This window comes from Mesoplodon densirostris, chromosome X (assembly GCF_025265405.1).
Source record: "Mesoplodon densirostris isolate mMesDen1 chromosome X, mMesDen1 primary haplotype, whole genome shotgun sequence".
Classification (NCBI taxonomy): Eukaryota; Metazoa; Chordata; class Mammalia; order Artiodactyla; family Ziphiidae; genus Mesoplodon; species Mesoplodon densirostris.
In genome coordinates, this window is record NC_082681.1 from 121,188,143 (window position 1) to 121,209,545 (window position 21,403).

The following is a 21,403-nucleotide window of genomic DNA, read 5'->3' on the forward strand; positions in this document are numbered from 1 at the left end:
AATGAATGTGGTGGCTGTCAGAGTATGGTGAAAGGTGTGGTAGTTAATGGACCCCAAAAGGAGCTTGTGAGTTACCCGTGAATCACCACGAATTCCGTTTTCATTTTAGTGCCCACTCAAGGGTAGCCGGCCCAGGTCTGGGGGTCAATATGGCACAATGATGCCTGTTGGGGAGGAACTGCCTCAGTGGATTCCTGGGAACATGAGAGCCTGGGAACACTGCTGAGCAATAAACCCCACCTGACCCAGGCATTCGGGTGTGGGGTTAGGGGTCCCTATGAGGGTCGGTGTGGGGCAATGCAGCCCACCGGCTTCGCTTCTCTTTCTGCATCTCCATCCCACCACCTCCTACAAGCCGAACTCGCACCTGGCCTGCCATTCCCACGCTGCACTGAAGGGAAATAGCGTTTCTCTCCCTCCATGGGATGAACCCCTTCTCCTTCCCAACAGCCCCCTCTGTGAAGCCTTCTTCTGGGTTGCCTCGACACCCCCGGGTTACCTGTTATCACACTCAGCAGGTGTTCGACCCCTCACCTTCCCATGGTCTCTCCTCCCCCAGCCTGTCTTCCACCTCACGTCGCACCTTCGGGGTCGGCTCCTTCCATCTCCTTTCCCACGTGCCACTATACTCGGACGCGCCCTCCCCGCCGACCCTCCCTCCCCTCCCTCCCCTCCCTCCCCTCCTCTGGTCTCGAGGAGTCTCGCGGCATTTCCCGGGGCGTTAGACAAGCCGCCCAGGGTCGGGGGCGGCCTCGCGGAGCTGGGTCCCTCCCCACTGGGCGGCAAGGGGGGCGCCGGAGTGCAGCAGTCGCAGGGACACCCCGAGCGCCAGCCTCGCCCTTGAAGGCCCCGCCTCTCGAAAGTCCCCGCCCCTCAGGCCCCGCCCCCGCCCCGGCGGCCGCGCGTCCCCGGCAGGCGGAGCCGCAGGAGCATCGCGGCGGCGGCGGCGGCGAGGCGACGAGGAGGAGGGGAGAGCGGGCGGCGCGGCCGCGGCTGCCGGGCGCTGGGCTGGGCGGCTCTTTTTTTTTTTTTTTTTTTCGCAATTTCCACTGGCGGGGAGCAGGAAACCCGGCGCAGCCGGGCGCAGCGGGCCGCGATGCAGCAGCAGCAGGAGTCGCTCCGGGCCAGCAGCGGCAGTAGCAGCAGAGGCAGCAGCGGGCGGCGCTGAGCCGCCTCGGCCGCCGCTACTGAGGAAGAAGCCGGCCCAGACGCCGCCGCGTCCCTATCCCCGCGCCCACATCCCGGCTCCCCGATTCCCGCGCCCGGGTCCCGGCGCCCCGACCCCCGCGTCCGCCTCCGCTAACTTTCACGCTGCCTCGGCGGCCAGGCCCGGCTCGACGCCAATGGGTGAGTGGGGGGCTCCCGGGTGCCCACCTCAGCCTGGGGGCTGCGCGCCTGTCCCGGGACCGCGGAGCCGAGGAGGGCGCCCCGGGAGCAGGGCCCCAGCGGGTGACACCGCGGTGGGCACCCTGCCTGCGTCGCGTACCCCCTATTCACTCCCACTCGCGCCCGCGTCCCTGCCGAGCCCGAGCGGCGCCGACGGGAACCCCGCGGTGGCCTGGGCGGAGGATGGCGGGGGCCGGCCCGGGGCGGCTGGGGCTGAGGGATGCGGGGGGTGTGGTTGGCTTTTCGGGTGGGCGGGGAGAGTTTTGGCCATTTTTTCGCCCCCGGCGCGCCTTTCTCTGCGTTGGAGACGCAGGTACCAGGAGCTGGTGGGCTCCGGCCCTGCGCAGGGCTTGATGTGCCCGCCTGGCCTCGCCGCAGGGGAAGCCAGAATCGCGGGGTCTCGGAGGGGCCGGGGGCCTTTGCGGGGGGATGATGTGGGGGGGCGGGAAACGCCCCAGTACCCGGCCTGGCGTGCGGTCCTCGGGTCCGGAGCGCCTGACCCGCCTCCCTTAGCGTCCCTCTTCCTCCCGGCCCTGACCCCCTCTCTGCCAGCCTGCATTCCTCCAGCCTGGCAAGCTCTCCACTCGGTGATGCTCAAAGGCCACTTCCCACATCCTCTAAGTCTGCAGGCTTGGGGAACTGGAAACGGTGATTTAGTCCTTGATTTACTGGTCGAAGATCATTTCCAAGTAGGCAACTAACTGTTAGGCCCCCTGGGTCCCATCTGGTATAGACCCAGGAGTATTGGAGCCACGTTGCCTAGAGGACCTGGCACTTTATTGGGCAATGGACTTGAGAGTGCCAGGGCTAATGTTTGGCTCACCCAGGTAATATTCTTGCTGGCAGCCAGTCTGTTTTCATGCCTCTGGCAGATTACTTTAGGGTGTTTCTAGGCCAAGCATAGGAAGACTGTAGACTATAATAAATCATAATGAAGTGAGACCTTTCTGTGTTCAGGTCATAGGATTTAAGTAGGCGAGTCACAGTGATCAGCCAGCAGTCTTGGGAGGCTTGTGAAGACAGATGCACTGGAAGGGGGGACGTTTAACCCTGTCAGTTGTTGACAGGCAAAGTTCAAATCCCATTTGTGGTCATTTGCTATAAATGGTTTTCCTTTTCCAAAGTGGTGACGATCTGACGGCCTCTCAACTTCAATGTCACTTTTTTCTCAGTGCCCTTCTCTGATCCCTGCACCACTCCCAGTCTAAATCAGTTCCTTTCTGTTACCCTTTCTCCTTAAAAAGAAATTGGCAGTATTACATATTTATTTGAGTTTAACATTTCTGTCTCCTACTGTAAGCTCCATGACCATGGGGACATTACTGTGTTGCACTGTTTTGCTCAGCACTGTTTTCTTTGGTACCTGGCACAGAGCAGGCCCTAAATAAATATTCATTGAATCAGTGAATGAATGAGCGAATGAATGAGGAGGTAGGAAACCCTCCTACTCTGTGGAAGGCAAAACACTTAGCTTGGCACTTTTGTTTTGCTTTGGCACCTCATAAGATGATTTAGTTCATTAACAAAGTATATACTTTAAACATCACCCATTACTTTCACAACAGATTGGTTTCTCCTGAGGTAACCAAAAATGCTGTTTTGAACACCTTTCTTTTTGGGTGGGTCACCTAAAGGGTTGCACAAAAAAAAAAAAAAGATGTTAGATCCAAATGTCTTCTCCGGTGGCTGGACTCTGTTTTCTGTATCTCAGTGGGGAGAGGACGGAGTTCTGTTTAAGAAGAAACAGACCTGTTTATCATTCAAGTCTGAACTGTTTTCATTATCAAGAACCTCCTAGGAAAATTAGAAAGTGCTTCTGCAGTTTATAGTCGTTTCAGGCTTAATCTTTTTTACTGTAACCATTACAAAAGGGGGGGTGGAGGGCCGCCGAAAGTGATTTTCATTTATTTCAGGTGTTAAGAGTAAAATGGATGCTGTCATTTAGCTCATTAAAATGTTTAGAGTGGGATTTGAGATGCTGGTAGTAGTTTGGGGGCTAAAGATCACGTGCTGTTTTCTTAAGCATCTTCAGCTGTGTATTTGTGATGACGTACAGGTATTTAACAATTTATTCTGTATGTCTTCCAGTGGAGACACCTAACAGTGCTGTTTCTGAAGCAGGTGTGTGTGTACACACAGGCACACCCCCCTTCCACAGTCTCCCGTATCTCTTTGGTTTTCAGAAGATTTGTCCAGTTTATCAATTGAATATACTTCCATTCTTACCGGGTCTGATAAGGATTTTTCCCTTGATGGATAACACAGTAAAGCTGTATTACATAGTCTTTGATCTGAAAAACAACTGCAAAGTATCAAATCCCTAACACTGAAATGAAGCCAGTTAGCTGTGAAATGGCCTCTTACAAAAGCCCAGTCAGAATGTGCCATCTGAGTTTGTGGGGAGATGCCTTCAGTGCCAGATGCAGGGAAAGGGTCTTGTAATTACAACTGCACAAATATTATTACCACTGAAATTTGTGAGTCATGGAGGATCTGCAAGCCCAGTGAAGGATTTCCATTTAAAGAATTCCAGAGTAACAACAAAGTTTGGACTGTCGTTAGCACTGTATCGTATTGGTGGTGCTAGACTGCTTTGTGCTAAATCAGCTAAAGCTAAAATGAGTATAACATGTTTGCCTCCACAGACAGGCTCCAGTTAGAAATGGAAGAAAAGACTCCACCTTTATCAATCATGACCTTTACTTTACCCCCTTCCATCCATCATGGCTGGGGCAAAGCCTTGCTACCCTCCTGGTTGCACAGACCTTGCTTATTTCTTCTCGGATGGCTTCAGTTCTTTTTGTGTTACTGACATTGTCTGATTAACCTTCGTATTTGTAATTGTTGTTGGTTTTTTAAAAATATATTTATTTATTTTTGGCTGCGTTGGGTCTTCGTTGCTGCGAGTGGGCTTTCTCTAGTTGCAGCGAGTGGGGGCTACTCTTCGTTTCAGTGCGCAGGCTTCTCATTGTGGTGGCTTCTCTTGTTGCGGAGCGTGGGCTCTTAGGCGCGTGGGCTTCAGTAGTTGTGGCACACGGGCTCAGTAGTTGTGGCTTGCGGGCTCTAGAGCGCAGGCTCAGTAGTTGTGGTGCACGGGCTTAGTTGCTCCGCGGCACGTGGGATCTTCCCGGACCAGGGCTCGAACCCATGTCCCCTGAATTGGCAGGCGGATTCTTAACCACTGCACCACCAGGTAAGTCCCTGTAATTGTTTTTTTGTTTGTTTTTTGTTTTTGTTTTTTTGCGGTACGCGGGCCTCTCACTGCTGTGGCCTCTCCCGTTGCGGAGTCCGGACGCGCAGGCTCAGCAGCCATGGCTCACAGGCCCTGCACTCCGCGGCATGTGGGATCCTCCCGGACTGGGGCACGAACCCACGTCCCCTGCATCGGCAGGCGGACTCTCAACCACTGCGCCACCAGGGAAGCCCTGTAATTGTTTTAAAGTCGGTTGCACACAGTGGTCAGTATTCATCCATTTATCCATCTATCCGTCCAATATTTATTGACCTTCTGCTTTGTGCCCAGTGTTGTGCTAGCGGCAGGCGCACAGCACACACAGACCTGCCGGCTTGGGCTTCTCAGTCTAGTGGGAGAGGTAGGCTTGAGTGCAGTACTTACAACGATGTGTAATTATAAGCCCAGGTAGGTCTCCTGAAAGATTAGAGAGGGGGGATCTGACTTAGGCTGCAGAGGGGGAAGGACAGTGTCTTTGAGGCGACTGTGTTTGAGTTGAAATGTGCAAGTTGGCTAGGAGCCATCACCGCCCTCCATCTGCCCGCCCCCCCCCCTCAGGAGCACCTGCAATGGAGCAGCCGTGTGCCATGGGGACCCGCGGGGCATCACAGCGAGAGGGGGTCAGGAAGGACCACACGTAGCAGTGGGGCCTGTGTCTGGTGCTTTGGGGAGCGTTTAAGGAAGCTGGGTGTCGCTCTGGATTGAATGCTGTCAGGAAGCAGGGGTGAGTCCTGATCAGGCGTCTTAGTGTTCTCACCCGAGAAGCGGGGAAGACCACACAGAGGCTGGGATTGGTGAAGAAGCAGCAGTCACTTCTAGGAGCCAGGACCCAGGGACGATGGGGTGACTTTGGTGGTTTGGACAAGTTCCTGCTTTGTCCGAGTTCTGACCTGATTACGGAGTGGTCTTGTCAAGTACGTGATGAGTTGGGGCAGCGAGTAGGAGATGGTGGGGTGGGGAGAGTGGCTATCTAGGTATATTCGGGGGTGACTTCCTTAACATCGGCCAGCTCCAGTCTGGGGACTGTTGTTCAGCATTCAGAGAACGGACAACTCACACGCTGTACCCGGGATAGATCCAGAGGAACAGAACAAGCTGCTGAGAACCAAGAAGCAGCACGGCCCTTAATGGGAAAGATGCAGGGCAGCAAAGTACTGGAATCCTTTCAGTGTGAGAGAAGGAGGGTCTCTAATGCTGTGATTCTCAGAATGTGGTCCCCTGCTTAGCTGCTTCAGGCTCCCCAGATCCTGTTAGAGATACCAGTTCTCTGGCTCCAGTTCTACCCACTGAGTGGGCAACTCTGAGGGTGGAGCCCAGAAATCTGTGTATTCATGAGCCCTCCACAGGGTTCTGATGCATGGTCAAGGTCAAGTGTAGAACCTCATTGCCTTGCAGATGAGAAAGCTGAAGTCCAGAGGGCGCGGGTACATGGGCACTCTGGTCATAAAATAAGATGCTGTTATAAGTGACATAAGACCTCAGAGAAGGAGAAAAATGTGCTCCTAGTTCAGAACAAGCTTCTCCTGGAGTTACTACAACAGTTCAGTGTTGATTCATCCACGAATCCAGTCCAAGCCAGACCACCTCCAGCACCTGGGCATTAGTGACACTAGGTGGCCCATCTTGGTGTTAATCACTTGGAGTATCACACAGGTCTTTCCCATCATCCCTTTTTTCCCCTCCGTCATCTTTACAAGGGGCATTAAAAATATATTATTAGCATTATGAGGGTTTTTGATATTTGTTTGTGATTTTCTATACCTGGTTGCCTGTATTAGCTTCCAATTGCTGCTGTAACAAATTACCACAAACTTGGTGCCTAAAACACCACAGGTTTATTATCTTGAAGTTCTGGAGTTCAGAGTCCAACAAGGTTTCATCAGGCTAAGATCTAGATGTTGGCAGGACTGCCTTCCTTCTGGAGGCTTAGGGGAGAACCCCTTTTCTGTTTTTTTTTTTCCAGTTTCTAGAGTCTGCCCACATTGCTTGGCTCATGGCTCCCTTCCACCTCCCAAGCCAGCAATGGGCCAGTCAAGTCTCTCTCAGTGTATCACTCAGATACTGATTCTTCTGCCTCTCTCTTCCACATTTAAGGAGGGCATGAGCTGCATTTGTTTGGTCATTGTGTCCCTGTGCCTGGCTCGTGGTAAGCCTAAAATTAAGATTGGTTGAGTACATTACTATTCTTGACTTTCTAGCTAACTTCCCCCAGGTGTGTCCTAGACATCTCAAACAGAGCCTGCTGCAAACTGAGCTCAGCATTTCTCCTCCATAACACCCATCCTGACTCATTTATTCCCCATGTCCTTGTGGGTATTACCACCTTTCCTGTCATTTCCATCAGTATTCTGCTCATTGCCTTGCCTCTTCTTCCTTCCCCCTGCCCCTATATCAGCCCCTTCCAAAGGACAGTCAAGTCCCAAATGTTTCTGTAATTGACCCCATGCCTTTACTGTTCTGCAGATGCTTTCCCTCCTGAATGCCTTAGCAAAGGTTTCATGAAGCTGAGCAGTCACCCTTGCCTTTTTCTGTTCCATGCTTGTTCAGGCCTCTGAGCTTCTCCCATGTCATTCTCTTGATGGGGAATGGATTTCACTCTCTTCTCTGCCTTGTAGTGTCCATGTATTAGTTTCCTCTTCCTGCTTTAACAAATGACTACAAACCCAGTGGCTTAAAACAACATAAATTTATAATCTTACACTTCTGGGAGTCAGAGATCTAAAATGTGTTTTACTGGGATGATATCAAAGTGTTGGCAGGGATGTGTTTCCTTCTGGAGGCTCCAGGGGAGAAATCATTTCCTTGCCTTTTCCAGCTTCTAAAGGCAGCCTGCATTCCTTGGCTTGTGGCCTCATCACTCTAACCTCTGCTTCTGTCCTCACATCTCCTTCTCTCTTACTCTGACCCTCCTGCCTTCATTTTATGAGGACTGTTGTATTATACTGGGCCCACCCGGATAATCCAGGACACCCTCCCCATCTGAAGACCCTTAATCACATCTGCAAAGTCCCTTTTGCCCTGGAAGGTAGCATATTCACAGGTTCTGGGGACTAGTATGTGGACATTTTGCGGGTGAGTATTATTCGGCCTACCACACCCCTTATTCATCTTTTGAGGCCTGCTCCAAAGGTTTCTGTACAGCACTTCATCTTGTATTAAGTCTGTTCATCTCTGACTGGGTGTCCCCAACTACATTGCCCTGGCTCATTGCCTGGCATACGGTAAGTGCCATATGTTAATGAATGAATGAATAAATGAATAACCCTTTCACCCAAGTACAGTTGCTATTTGAAATTCTCTGAGGCTATTGGCTGCCAGGAGTGTGTGTGCACTTCTGTAAACTCCCCCAGGCAGAGCGTGACAACAAGGTCTGTTTGCTGACAGTTCACGGTGGCCTGCACTGCAGTGGGTGAGAAGGGTAGTGCTACATGTGTCACATGGCTTCAACAAAGAGCTACAAGTTTAAGATAGCAAATTCTCTCTGGCAGTGATTCTCAACCAGGGGCAATTCTGCTCCCCCCTCCCAGGGGGACATTTGGCAGTGTCTGGAGGTGGCAGCTGGTGGGGAAGGGGCAGCCTCCTGGCATCTGGTGGGCAGAGGCCAGGGACGCTGCTCCACATCCTGCGAGGCACAGGTAGCCCCACCACGGTTATCCGGCCCCGAGTGCTGGGGAAGCCTGCTCTGGGCGTTACACAGATGGTCAAAGCATCGTTTCCTTCCTTCATCCTCAGCTGCTCTGGAACATAAGGTTTTCCCCTGTGGCCACAGCCTTTGTTTTATGAATGAACCAAGAAGTCGCTGGAGAGCAGGACTCTTTGGCACTTCTTCACCATCACCGTTTTGTCCTTTGAGTAGAAAGTGTCTTAATACGGCTCTTGACCCCCTTCTGTCCATACCTGGGTCATGAAGTTGTTGAACTTGCTTCTTCCATGTGTGGCTCCCCTGATGTTTTGCCTTCCTAGTGGGATGTGTTTATATGCTGGGTGACGGATGATGAGTCCTTTTGCCACCCACGCATGGGTCCCTGGAACCGTAATGCTGGTAGGGCCCTTGGCAGTCATGGCCCACACCATCAGATGATGGAACTGAGACTCAGAGAGGCAAAGTGACACGAGCCCCCAGCTGCAGAACCCAGCTCCCTTTCAGTATGAGAGAACCAGCCACCTGTATAGGTGCTCAATAAATATCAGGCTCCCGCTTCCCCCCAGTGAGGTGCTTTCTACAGCCTGTTTCCCTGGTAAGTTTTTTTAAACAGCTTTACTGAGATATCACTCAGATATCATACAGTTCACCCATCTAAATTGTGCAATTCAGTGTTTTTTTGTATATCACATTTTTATTTTTAAATATTTATTTATTTTTGGCTGTGTTGGGTCTTTGTTGCTGCGCGCGGGCTTTTCTCTAGTTGTGGCGAGCGAGGGCTACTCTTCATGGCAGTGTGTGGGCTTCTCATTGCATTGGCTTCTCTTGTTGCAGAGCACGGGCTCTAGGCGGGCTTCAGTAGTTGCAGCATGTGGGCTCAGTAGTTGTGGCTCACAGGCTCTAGAGCGCAGGCTCAGTAGTTGTGGTGCACAGGCTTAGTTGCTCTGCTGCATGTGGGATCTTCCCCACATTCATTTTTAAAATTATGGTAAAACATACTAACAGAATTTGCCATTCTAACCATTTTTAAGTGCACAGCTTAGTGGCATGACGTACATTCCCAGTGTTGTGCGCCACTATGTATTTCGAAAACTTTTTCATCACCCTTCCCTGTCAGTTTCTAACTGGAAGGTTAGGACCCGTGTTCCCTGGAGGGGTTCCTGGACCACTCAGCCATTTTGGGGAACACATGGTAGAAGCCCAAGGATCCCAGTTAAGATTCCAAAGGAATACAGGAAAAGAGAAAGTATGGTTTTGTTGTTTTTTAATGGTTTTCGCTGATGTTTCCTTTGGGGGGGTACTTCATTTTTGCTCTGTGCCTCCACGCAGCTCCCTTGGTTCCATCCTTTTCATCCTGTGGGGGAATTCTGATTTTCTTTCTACATCCTGAAGCACTTGTGAGTTAGTTGCTTGGGCAACTCCCTTGGCAGTTACTGGGCTCCATTAAGAATATTTCAAATGTGGGAGAAAAGACTGCAGTGCCAAACTGGTCTCTAGAATCCACACGTGGAGACGTGACGGAGTGCCACGTTTCTCTGCTTCTGTTCCTTCAGCTGGCAAAGGTACACCGGCAACTGGTTGATGATGAGCGCTTGGTTTTCAACTTGATTGTTCTTTTATGGGTAAATATCTTACAGGCAGTCCTGTACATTAGGGGACACTTAAACAAAGCCAAATGGAGCTCGTGGACCTTACCTCACTAGTAAACTATGCTTACAGTTAGGCTCAGGAGGAAAAAACACTGATAACAACAACAACAAAAAAATCCTGGGATGTTTGTCCTTCCTGAATGGTATTCAGTTGGCAAGAAAAGCCCAGTAAAGGCCTCAGCTTATTTCCTTCCAGTGGCCCGGGAAGTGGTGGGGCCACTGCAGGAATCTGGTCTGTCCCCAGGCGCAGGGGACAGAGCGGCAAGATGAAGTGCTATCCAATTCATGCCGCTGGTTCTTCCTCAGTGTCTTGGATTAAACACTATAAATATTTTAGTGCTGATTAATTACTCATTTTGCATAACAAATCTAAGTCCTTAAGCACCCAAGTGCAGCATGTATAAACAGTTGAAAATACCAGCTCTTTAAACTTCAACTTCCTACCAGTCAGTGTTCAAACATCAGCCTTTGTGTTTTTGCCGGATTTTTCTGGACTCTTCTAGACTTGGAGGACTTGGGGCCCAGTTCTAGGTCTGGTCCTCTGGGGCTGCACCAGTTTTATCCATCGCACACCCACTCCCTGTGTGAAAAGTCTTTAATTAGTTTAGTGTCCTCTCTAATTATTCCAGCTAGTTCTCATTTTTGTGCCTGGGGCTAGAAGGGGGTGCTTGAACCTTGTTTTGGATGAGAGCTGGGAAAGTCTGCCCTGGCTTCTCTTTCCCTGCCCCACAGCCAGCTTCTCCATGGATCCCCATCTTCTGCGCCAGACCCTTCTGGATGCTACCTTTGGCTACCTTCTGCTTGAGTAGTTTCCGTGCTCACTTGGCGAAATTCACTGGTCATGAATAACTTTGTAAACGGGCTTTGCCTTTCTCCTATTTTGATCATTAAAAACACAAAAAATTAAAAAAAAAAACTCTTGACAACTTGAACAAAAGGGGACAGTTTTCACCATTTAACCAGTGATTTCTCAGTGGCCCTTTGTTCTCAATAAAATATTAGATGGAGCACAGGGGTGCCAACCCAAATACGTCTGTCAATTAGCTCATCAGTGGTACCTAAGGCAGGTTGGGCAACGTGTTTGTTAATTGACAGTGACCTTTTTTTTTTGGCTTAATTGCTGCCTTTGTCGGGAAAGAAATGAAAGTAATTAGCTTTGGGTGGGGGGTCGAGAGGGGAGAAGGCAGGTAGGTGTGTCACCAATTGAACCAATTTGAAAAGGGCTGCAGTTTGCCCTTTTTCATGTTTGTTGGGCAGAGACACTGCAGCTGCTTGCCGGAGAAGTGTTTAAATTGTTTATTAGAGTTAGTTTTTAGAATAGGTTATACATCCACATGACTCAAAATTCACAAGGTGAACAGTGATTACTAAAAAGTCTCCTTCCCATCCCAGTCCTCCGGCTATCCAGTGACCCTCCCCATATACTGTTGATATTTCTCGTGAATTCTTCCAGGGAGACTTGGTGCCTATACCAGCAGATAGGTATTTCTGTTATCCTCCCGCCCCCTCCATTTCACTTCTTGATTAATTGACGATGGGAGGACTTTCTAGCTGGTGATCTTTTCCCCTGGGGATGTGCGTAGGAACCCTGTGCCTGGGTTCTCGCCATCCGACTTTGATGGGGAGACAGGTGGATTGTGGAAGCGATCTCCAGGAAATTCTGATGTGCACTCCTGATCTCAACTGAGCTGGGTTCTGAACCGGTAGAAACTTGATCCTGGATCTTACACGATCTCGACCTGACTTCTGAACTGAGTTAGGAGATGTCTTCCCACTTTGATGTCGTGTGTGTAGTAAGGACTTTCTTCAAATGAGGAAGCCAAGCAGAGCCTGCTAACCTGCAAAAGGGGCTTGTTCTGGGGCCACGGGGCCTCTCATGCAGCCCAAAGACCCCAAGGAGTCCCAGAACCAGGGATGGGCCAGCTGCCCGGTGTGCCCTTCTGCCATCTCTCCTCCCTGCCCCTGTCCCCTTTCTTTTTTATTTTATCTTATTTATTTATTTATTTTTTGCGGTACGCGGGCCTCTCACTGTTGTGGCCTCTCCTGTTGCGGAGCACAGGCTCCGGACGTGCAGGCTCAGCGGCCATGGTTCACGGGCCCAGCCACTCCGCGGCATGTGGGATCTTCCCGGACCGGGGCACGAACCCGTGTCCCTTGCATCGGCAGGTGGATTCTCAACCACTGCGCCACCAGGGAAGCCCACTGTCCCCTTTCTTTGTGCAGTCATTCACGGGGCACGTGCCACAGTTCCAACCTCTTGTTCAGAGTTACTTGATTCGATCCCAGTTCCAGATTCCCATTAGGGTGACTCCGAGCCCCGTGGAGGGTGTCGCCCTCTGGAGACACACAAGTGGCTGCTGTTCTCCCACATCTGTGAGGCAAGGGACTGCCCGGTTCCAGTCCTGTGTCAGTGTTTAAGGAGGGCCTCCTCGGTGCCAGGTGAATGCTAGGTGCTGGGACAGTCCTGACCAGAACGCAGCCCTGCCCCTCGAGGATGGGGATGTCTGGGGGCCACTCTTGGGGCAGGTACTATACATGCGGATGCTTGAAAGCCATAAGCCAGCATACCTGAAGGTGCCCTGTACCCACTTTTCCTGGCTTTCTCTTGACAAAGGGGTGGTTGGTGTGAGGTGGTGCCTTTAAGGGTGATCCTTCAAGGGTGATCCGGCCACCTTTGGAGTTCCCCTCACAAGGCTCCCCTGAGGGGCGGCTCCTGGCCTTGCTGGGCGCCGATATGCTTCCGAGCGGGTCACGGCTGTTTTTACCCTTTGAGACCCTGAGTCGTGTGACTGAACTTGGTTTTTCCTTTTGAGTTGGCAGCACTTAAAAAAGTGTGGATGTGACTTTGGGGGCACTTGGAGGGTCCGATGCATTTGTGACAGGGGGCAGGGTGCATTTGTGACATTGTCTGGCTCTTTTAGGGAACCTGTGGGTTTTTAAATGGAGGAAAAGATGAAGACATTGTGAAAAACAGCCACCGCCTGGCCTGGTGAGTTAACCGCTGGAGCTGGGTGATGTCGGTGAAGGGGCAGGGGACTGTGGCTGCTGTGTCCGCTGTCTGCCTCTCTCCACCCTCCCGCCTTCTCTCTTTTTCTCCTCTTTCCCCCTCACCCTCTCTCTGTCCCCTCCCCCACCCCTCCCCACACCTTCTCTGTACCCCCACTTTCCATCTCTCCCCAATTTTCTCTTCCCTCCAACCTCTCTCCCCTCACTGTCCACCCACCCATGCCTGACCCTCCCTCCTGCTCTTTCTCTCTCCACTTCCCTTCGGCCCCCCTTTTTTGCCCCTCCCCCTTTCCTTCATTCTCTCTTTCTCACACCCTCCCCCCCTCTTCCCCACCCCTCCTCTCCCATCCCCATGTCTGTCCCCCTTCTCCTCCAGGTCCCTCTGTCCACACCTTCTCCCCTCCTCACCCCCTGCTTGCTCCTCCCCCTTCCTAAGTCCCTCCTCTTCCTCCTCTTTCTCCTCCCTCTCTTCCCACCCCTCCACCTCCCCATCCCCCTCTGTCCCCTCTCTCCCCCTCTCTCCCCCTCTTTCTTTCCCTCAAACCCTCTCTCTTCTCTCCCCTCCCCCATCTCTCCCTCCCCCAGCTCTCTCCCTTGAACAACCCCCTTCCCTCTCTGGTCTCTTGCCCCCCTCTGCCTACACTCTCTCCCTCAAGCCCCTTTCTCTCCTGAAATCCCCCCGTCTCACAGCCCTCCCATTTCTCCCTCTAAGCCCTGCCCACATGGTACTGCCCTTGCCTCAGCATCTTCAGCTGATAGCACCGCCTCCTTTGTGCTGCTGGAGCTGGGTGAAGCTCATGTATTCAGTGCAGTCTAAGGTCAAGATGGCCACATGAGGATGTGCGGGAAGGGCTTCTGCCCACCCCTCAGGGACCAGGTGACCAGCTCCCCGCCATTGAGGGCGACTGTCTTAAAGGATAACCTCTTCTCCCACGGTGGTGTAGAGGGCTCCATCCCTGACCGAGGGGAGGGGCAGGTTCTAGGACGGGTGTGTCTTATTCTAGTTCCAATATTCTCGAACCCTGAAAAAAAATTTGTTATAAATATATAGTGACTCTATAATAGAGTTTAGAAAATAGGAAGCAGGAAAATTTATTATTATTATTTTTTGCTGTATGCCTAGTTCTTCCCTTCCTATTACCCTCTAGATTCAATAAAATCCTCTTTAAATAATGTCTTCTGGTCCCAGCCACATGGCAGAGTATTAAGGGGAGGTCATGGTGGTGGCCATGTTGATGCCTAAGAGCCCTACAAAGTCAAAGAAGTCTGGAAGCAGGAGAATTTAAATCGAGCACTCATACAGTACCCCAATACAACCACTTTCATTTTATTTTGGTGTATGTCTTTTTAGATTTTTTACTATATACTTGAAGATAATATACTATATGGATAATATTAATATATGTAGTATATATAATTGTACATCCTGGGTTTTTTTTTTTTTTTACTTCATAGTCATCTCCAAAGCTAGTGTTTGTAGTAGCTGAATATGTGAGTTCCTGAATCTTAACTTATGTAACCATTTCCCTACCATTTGAGTATTTAGGTTGCTTCCATAATCTTGATATTATAAGTAAGGATGGCATGGACGCTATTTTCCTTTTTATCCTTTAAGGAAATCAGGTTGTAACCAGGGTGACATTCCACATCCATTCTTTGTTTCCGTAGCCTCCAAATGACTGGGATGGCCCCTGCTGATGAATATGATGGTAAGTCCATGAGAGTCATTACATGTGCATTGGCAGGGTACTTGCCATTCCTGTGTTTGCTTTCAGTTTTAGTTCAAGAAACTCTGCTCATATGGCTTATCATCCCTTCTATGCTGTGTGTGTGTGTGTGTGTGTGTGTGTGTACGTGTGTGAGTGACAGAGACAGGGAGAGGGGGGAGAGAGGGAGACATCTCTGAAGGAGACTGCTGGTGGGGCTTTCCTGTTCCACACTGCGTTCATATTCATCAGGCCATTCTGAGATGATTAATCCTGGTTCAGTGCTCAGGCATGAGAATAGGGAATACACAGTGAAAGGTAAAACCCTCAAGGACTTGGTTCCTTCTCTTCTCTTTCTTTCCCCCTTCCCTCCCTCCCTCCTTCCACTTCACACCCGGACTGACATTTTAAAGGGATTTTGTTTCCCAGAACCACAGGGAGAATTGTGTCCCAAAGGCGCTGTGTCCTCAATGAGACTTCACGTTTGGCTGGGATATGGGTCCAACTCCCATGCTGACGAGGGAAAGGTCGTGGCTGTAATAACCATCCTGTGATTTCCTAGCTTAGCTTTGTGTCATTGTCATACACTCCCCTGAAAAAATTGGGCTTTTGGCTTCAAAGGGCATCAGATAAGGGTGGCTAGAACCCAGGCTGGGAGAACAATCTCGAAGCCTGCCTTCTTGACGCATCAGTTTTGTTAATGCACAGCACTGTGTAAAGCATTCGTTCCTCAACCACCATGTGCATGTCAGATGCCTGCTTGTGTACCTGGCCAAAAAGGAGCTGAGTATTTATGATGCCCTTTCAAGGCCAAGTGTCTGTGAAAGTTCTAAACTTTATAATAACATGTGTTAGGAAACCTTGGTAGCTAAAGGGTACTGTATCCTTTCTCCCTTTGTTTCAGTTTCAAATTATGAACATAAGTGGCCTGCACTGGCAGGACAAACAAGACACTTGATTCAGTACTGCCGTATATTGGAATTCAGTTAGATTCTACAAGTCTTTATTGAGCGCCTGTTAGGTGTGAGATCTGATAACCAGAGGGACTTTGAGATATCTAAAGTTCCCCTCAATGACACATTTTCGCTAACTTTCATTTCCCTAGTCGGGTGGGAGATTGTGATGTGATCATTTCACGAACCACACGATGAAATAAGCAGTTAAACCAAAGGGTGTTTGTTTGAACAAGTTTTGTTTCTCCCCAAAGAAGGAAAGATATCCATTTGAGGAACACACATCAAGTTAGAAGACAACTCTCTGAGATAACAGTTGTTAGTCAATGTCTCTGTAACTCCCTCCTCACTGCAGGTCTAGAGAAACCAAAGAGGACAGTCTTTCTCAAATGAGTAAGGCTGAAGTTCCCTTCACCAGGGAAGTATTTACCAAGAAGCCCTCTTTTGCCTTGAACTTTAAAAATGTTTATTAGCTTTTATTTATTTATTTACTTAATTGCAGTAAAATATACATAACAGAAAATTTACCACTGAACTCTTTTTTTTTATTGTGGTAACATATATGGAACATAAAATTTACCATCTTAACCATTTTTAAGTGGACAGTTCAGTGGCATAAAGTACATTCACATTGTTGTACAGCCATCACCACCATCCATCCATAGAACTCTTGCCATCTGGCAAAGCAGAGACTCCGTATCCCTTAAACAGCAACTCCCCGTTTGCCTCTCCCCCCAGCCCTTGGCAACCAGCATTCTCCTTTCTGTCTCTATGAGCTTGACTACTCCAGGGACCTCATTTAAGTGGACTCATACAGTGTTTGTGCCTTTGTGTCTGGCTTATTTCACCTAGCGTGGTGTCTTCAAGGTTCATTCATGTTGTAGCGTGTGTCAGAATTTCATTCTTTTTTAATAACCTTAAACTTTTCAGTAATGATGCTTCTTGAAAAATAGGCACTTAACTAGATACAGACTCCTTTTGCTTTTAGGTCATTTGGAAGTATAAACCTGTAACAGATTCACAAATTAAGGATAAATTAACCCAATAAAGCTCAAATCAACACTAATAAGAGACACAATGACATGTTTCAGTGATGCTATTGTTGCTGATGAGGCGGCAAGGCACACATGCTGTGGTGCAGTCTTTTGAGTTCACTTGGTTCTCTCGTCTCTATTCGAACCAATGTGAGAATCCTTCCTTCACACAGTGCTCTCTGAGACCTTTTCACGGGGGTGCTGTGCATTGGAACCTGTTTTGAAAGCTGATAGGATATTTGATACACGCAGACCACATGTCCTGTGGACAGCATGAAGCATCAGTATAAAATACGTACTCATGCACCCATTCCTCAACATGTGCTCTGGCTCCGTCCTCTCCTCCTGCCTTCTCTGGAGGAGACAAGCATCAGGAGCCTTTTAAAAAATCATCTTGCCCTTCTTTTTAAGAAATAGTTTGATCATTTCCATATGTATCTCCTAAAAACATATTGTCTGGTTTTGCTTGGTTTTAGTTTTATATAACCGGCATCCAAACCTCACAGAGACTTGTGACTTGCTGTCTCTCATTTTGTACTTCATTTCTTTTCCCTGTCTGATCTTCCATTGTTTGAATGTGCCATTGTGTCTTTTTTCTTTCTCCTGATGATGGACTTTTGCATTGCTTCCCATTTTTGCTACTATGAATGGACGTCCTATCACCATGCTGGTCAATGTCTCCAGGCGCCCGTGTGAAATACGTTTTTGAAAGGTGTATGACAAGGAGTGATTTTGCTGGGTTGCAAGTTGCTGGATTTCCAAAGTGGTTGTACCAGCATGTTCCCAACAAAGGAGTGGACGAATAAACTAATGAATGAAGGAGAGAACGCTGTATTCATTGAAGGAGAGAGGATGTGAGCTTTAGAAGAGAATGCCTAATTGGTTTTCACAATGTGTGTTCCCAGAGTGTAAACATTTCTGCTGCTCCCATCCTGCCCAGCATTTGGTGTCCTCTGCCTCTGTCATCATGTCTCCTTTTCTGCCTCTTCAGCCTCCCTCTTCCGTCTTTTAAAGACCCTTGTGATTACACTGGGCTCACCCAGGTAATCCAGGATAATCTCCTCATCTCAAGATCCTCAACTTAATCGCATCTGTATAGTCCCTTTTACCAGGTTAGGTCACATACTCATAGGTTCTGGGAATTAAAATGTGGGCATATTGCGGGGGGGCAGTATTATGTCTACCATGGAGGAAGGGAAGCGTTCCATTTCTAAAAGGAGGAAGGCGATACTGGGAGATAATGATTAGTCTCTGCTGTATTATATGACTGCGTTTTTGCCCATCTCATGCCTGTGGATAGATTTTAAAAGTATTAAATTGTCAGAGCTGGCGAACTTGCTGAAGATGGGGCTTTGTTTTCTCATACTTTGTGGTTCTTGGGGTTCACATGTCTAAATAATCACAAAAGCAAACTTTTAAAAAAATATATTTATCTATTTATTTATTTATTTATTTACGGCTATGTTGGGTCGTCACTGCGGTGCGCGGGCTTCTCATTGCGGTGGCTTCTCTTGTTGTGGAGCATGAGCTCTAAGCCTAAGTGCATGGGTTTCAGTAGTTGCGGCATGTGGGCTCAGTAGTTGTGGCTCACGGGCTCTAGAGCGCAGGCTCAGTGGTTGTGGTGCACGGGCTTGGTTGCTCTGCGACACGTGGGATCTTCCCGGACCAGGGCTCAAACCCGTGTCCCCTGCATTGGCAGGCAGATTCTTCTTTTTTTTTTTTTTTTTTTGCGGTATGCGGGCCTCTCACTGTTGTGGCCTCTCCCGTTGCGGAGCACAGGCTCCGAACGCACAGGCTCAGCGGCCATGGCTCACGGGCCCAGCCGCGGAGCGGCATGTGGGATCTTCCCGGACTGGGGCACGAACCCGCGTCCCCTGCATCGGCAGGCGGACTCTCAACCACTGCGCCACCAGGGAAGCCCGCGGCAGGCAGATTCTTAACCACTGTGCCACCAGGGAAGTCCGACGCAAACTGTTTTTGAGGCCTACATCCTTTGTCACGAGTGAGTGTCCTCTGTGCATCTTCCATTGGCCACATTCCTTTCCTGAAGGCCATTTCCAAGTGCTGTTCTGCTTGTAGTTTCCTCGGAGAAGCTAACAGAGCCAGTGGCATCACTAGGATTAAATAAATGGTGAGTGTATTTATTGGCACAGAGTAGGGGCTCAAATGAGTTACAAATATATAACAACAAAAGGCCACGCTGGCACACTGCCAGAACCCCCTCATGTATAAAGACCCCGTCATCGTACATTTTATGCACACAGTAGGTGCACTGATCAAATACCTTCCCGGTACCTTTTGACCCTCCATCTCTCCATCTTGTGTGTTCATCTGCTTTCTGTGTGTGTGTGTGTGTGTGTGTGTGTGTGTGTGAGTGAGTGTGAGAGAGAGAGAGAGAGAGATACAGAGAGAAGCAGACAGAGACAAAAACATACACACACATACACTCAGATTTTTTTGGCATGTGCTATGAACTGAATGTTGAATGTTTTTGTTCCTATAAAATTCATATGTTAAAACCCTAAATCCCAAATGTGATGGTATTTGGAGGCAGGGCTTTTGGAAGGTTATTAGGTCATGGGGCTGAAACCCTCATAATGGGATTAGTGCCCTTGTAAGAAGAGACAGGAGAGAGCTTGCTTCCTCTCTCCCTCTCCCTCTCCCTCCCCCACCCACCTGTCTCCCACCCCTCCTTCCCCCCCACTCATCCCACCATATGAGGGAACCAGGAAGAGGGTTCTCACCAGAATCTGACATGCTGGCACCCTGATCTTGAAGCATAATCCTCCAGAACTGTAAGGAATACATGTTTGTTTAAGTCACCTAGCCTATGGTATTCTTGTTCTAGCACCCCAAACTGACTAAGACAGCATGGAGAGAAGGGGGAACCAGGAGAACTATGGTGGGATCTATTTGCCAGTCCCTGAATTTATTTCTTTGGTGGAAGACTGCGAATTTTTATATCACTGTTAAGAGATACACAGAAGTTTCGGAAAATAACCCAGTTTGAATCATCTGAAATGATAAAAGTCTTCTTCTGTCAGAATGTAGAAATAACATAAAAACAAATCAGTACTTATCTCTCCAGTGAATTCAGAGCATCTTAAAATGGTGTGCTGGACTCAGTTGTGTGGACTGAGAGCGGGGGCTGAGAACACTGGGCTTATGAGTAACAAGGGTGTGGGAAGGGTCTTTGCTGTGGGGGATGTCCTGGAAATTCAGTGTAGAAAATAATCTTAGGATCATTAGGGGCTGTGAGAGCCACACCAGCTGTCTCGAAGTGGCCCGAGGTGTTTTACAGATCTGGAACCACTCATGTTTGAGACTCAGATTGAGCTTTCACATAACATTTTATTTATTTATTTATTTATTTTTGGCTGCATTGGGTCTTCGGTGCTGCGCGCGGGCTTTCTCTAGTTGTGGCGAGTGGGGGCTACTCTTTGTTGCGGTGCGCGGGCTTCTCATTGCGGTGGCTTCTCTTGTTGCAGAGCATGGGCTCTAGGCTCGCGGGTTTCAGTAGTTGTGGTGCGCAGGCTTCAGTAGTTGTGGCTCGTGGGCTGTAGAGCACAGGCTCAGTAGTTGTGGCGCACGGGCTTAGCTGCTCCGCGGCATGTGGGATCTTCCTGGACCAGGGCTCGATCCCGTGTCCCCTGCATTGGCAGGCAGATTCTTAACCACTGCACCACCAGGGAAGTCCTCACATAACATTTTAGATCCCTGGCTGCTCTGAAATGCCAGGTCTTGTGGAAAGCTTGGCTGCAGTGGTGGCAGCTCTGTTCACATGGCGAGCATGTGGGTTCAGTTTGCCATGTTCTCTACCATGCCCTTTTGCCTCCCAGACATGAGCCAGGACTGACAGCCAGTTGGTAGAGATAATCAGGCTCGTGCCATTGTTTCCAGATCTCCTTACCCTCTTGGGTGCCCTCAGGGGACCATTGGGTGGGCCTTCAAACACCCCTAACCTCAAGAGTTTGAATTCTTTCGTGAAATTACAACCAGATTGTCTCTACTTGGTGGGGCTGAATCATTCTTACAGAGGGAGTTGCTGAAAATTTGCAGGTTACCAGGACTGTGTGAGCCTCTAGGTGGAACTGCTCTTTAATGATGGACCCCAGGTCACTCTCCTTTGAATGTCCCATCACACCCAGCAGTGTTGATATGTTGGTTTTCATCTGATACCCTTGGGCCCGCCATGTGTGTGCCTGGCCCACGAGTAAGAAATACCAGTAGTTGCCAATATCCAGGCTCTCCCCACTCACCTGAGATTTAATTTGAGCACCAAACACCACCAGTGTCTGCTGCAGTTTCTTTAGACCATTGTTGACATTGGCTGCTGACCCGTGTGTGTTGGCTCTTGGCTGAATGTGCCTTGGGAGCCGCTGTTTTAAAATAGATTGTCCTGTCAAGAGCACCCAGGTGGTGGACCTTCCGTGGTAGGAAAAGATATTTAAAGGCACAGCATGACTGGAGAGTTCTGAATCAATCCATTTAGGGTGGGATATAGAGAAGTAAAACCAGGGCCAGTTTGGAGAGTGCTGTGGGAAAGCAAGTTCCCATGCTTGTTGAGGAGGTGAGGGGCAGGTCGGGGGGGGGGGGGCAGGGGGGAGGGGTGGAGGGCGGAGCAGGGCCTCATCTGATTTCTCTGTTAGCTCAGCCCCTCTCAGCTGACAGCTTGTTTTAGGAATCTTCTTTGTTTTTTTTTTCTGCCATTGATTGCTTCCTTCTGATAACAGGGGGTGGGGGTGGGGTGTGTGCGCTAAGTCGATAATTTGCCAAATTTCTGTGTGCCGATTT

General features: G+C 49.4%; 1 protein-coding gene across 2 annotated transcripts in view; it reads left to right on the forward strand.

The window, feature by feature from the left end:
- Positions 1 to 971: 971 nt before the first annotated feature.
- SH3KBP1 (SH3 domain containing kinase binding protein 1) overlaps positions 972 to 21,403 on the forward strand; it is a 346,074-nt gene continuing 325,642 nt past the window's right edge. Inside the window, exon 1 of one of the 2 annotated variants that reach the window (XM_060086464.1) lies at positions 972 to 1,347. Coding sequence is in view for 1 of the 2 variants with exons in the window: in XM_060086462.1 (XP_059942445.1) it covers positions 1,344 to 1,347 (4 nt within the window). In the remaining variant the exon portion in view is untranslated. The remainder of the gene's footprint in view (positions 1,348 to 21,403) is intronic. The other variant, XM_060086462.1, reaches the window with a different exon arrangement.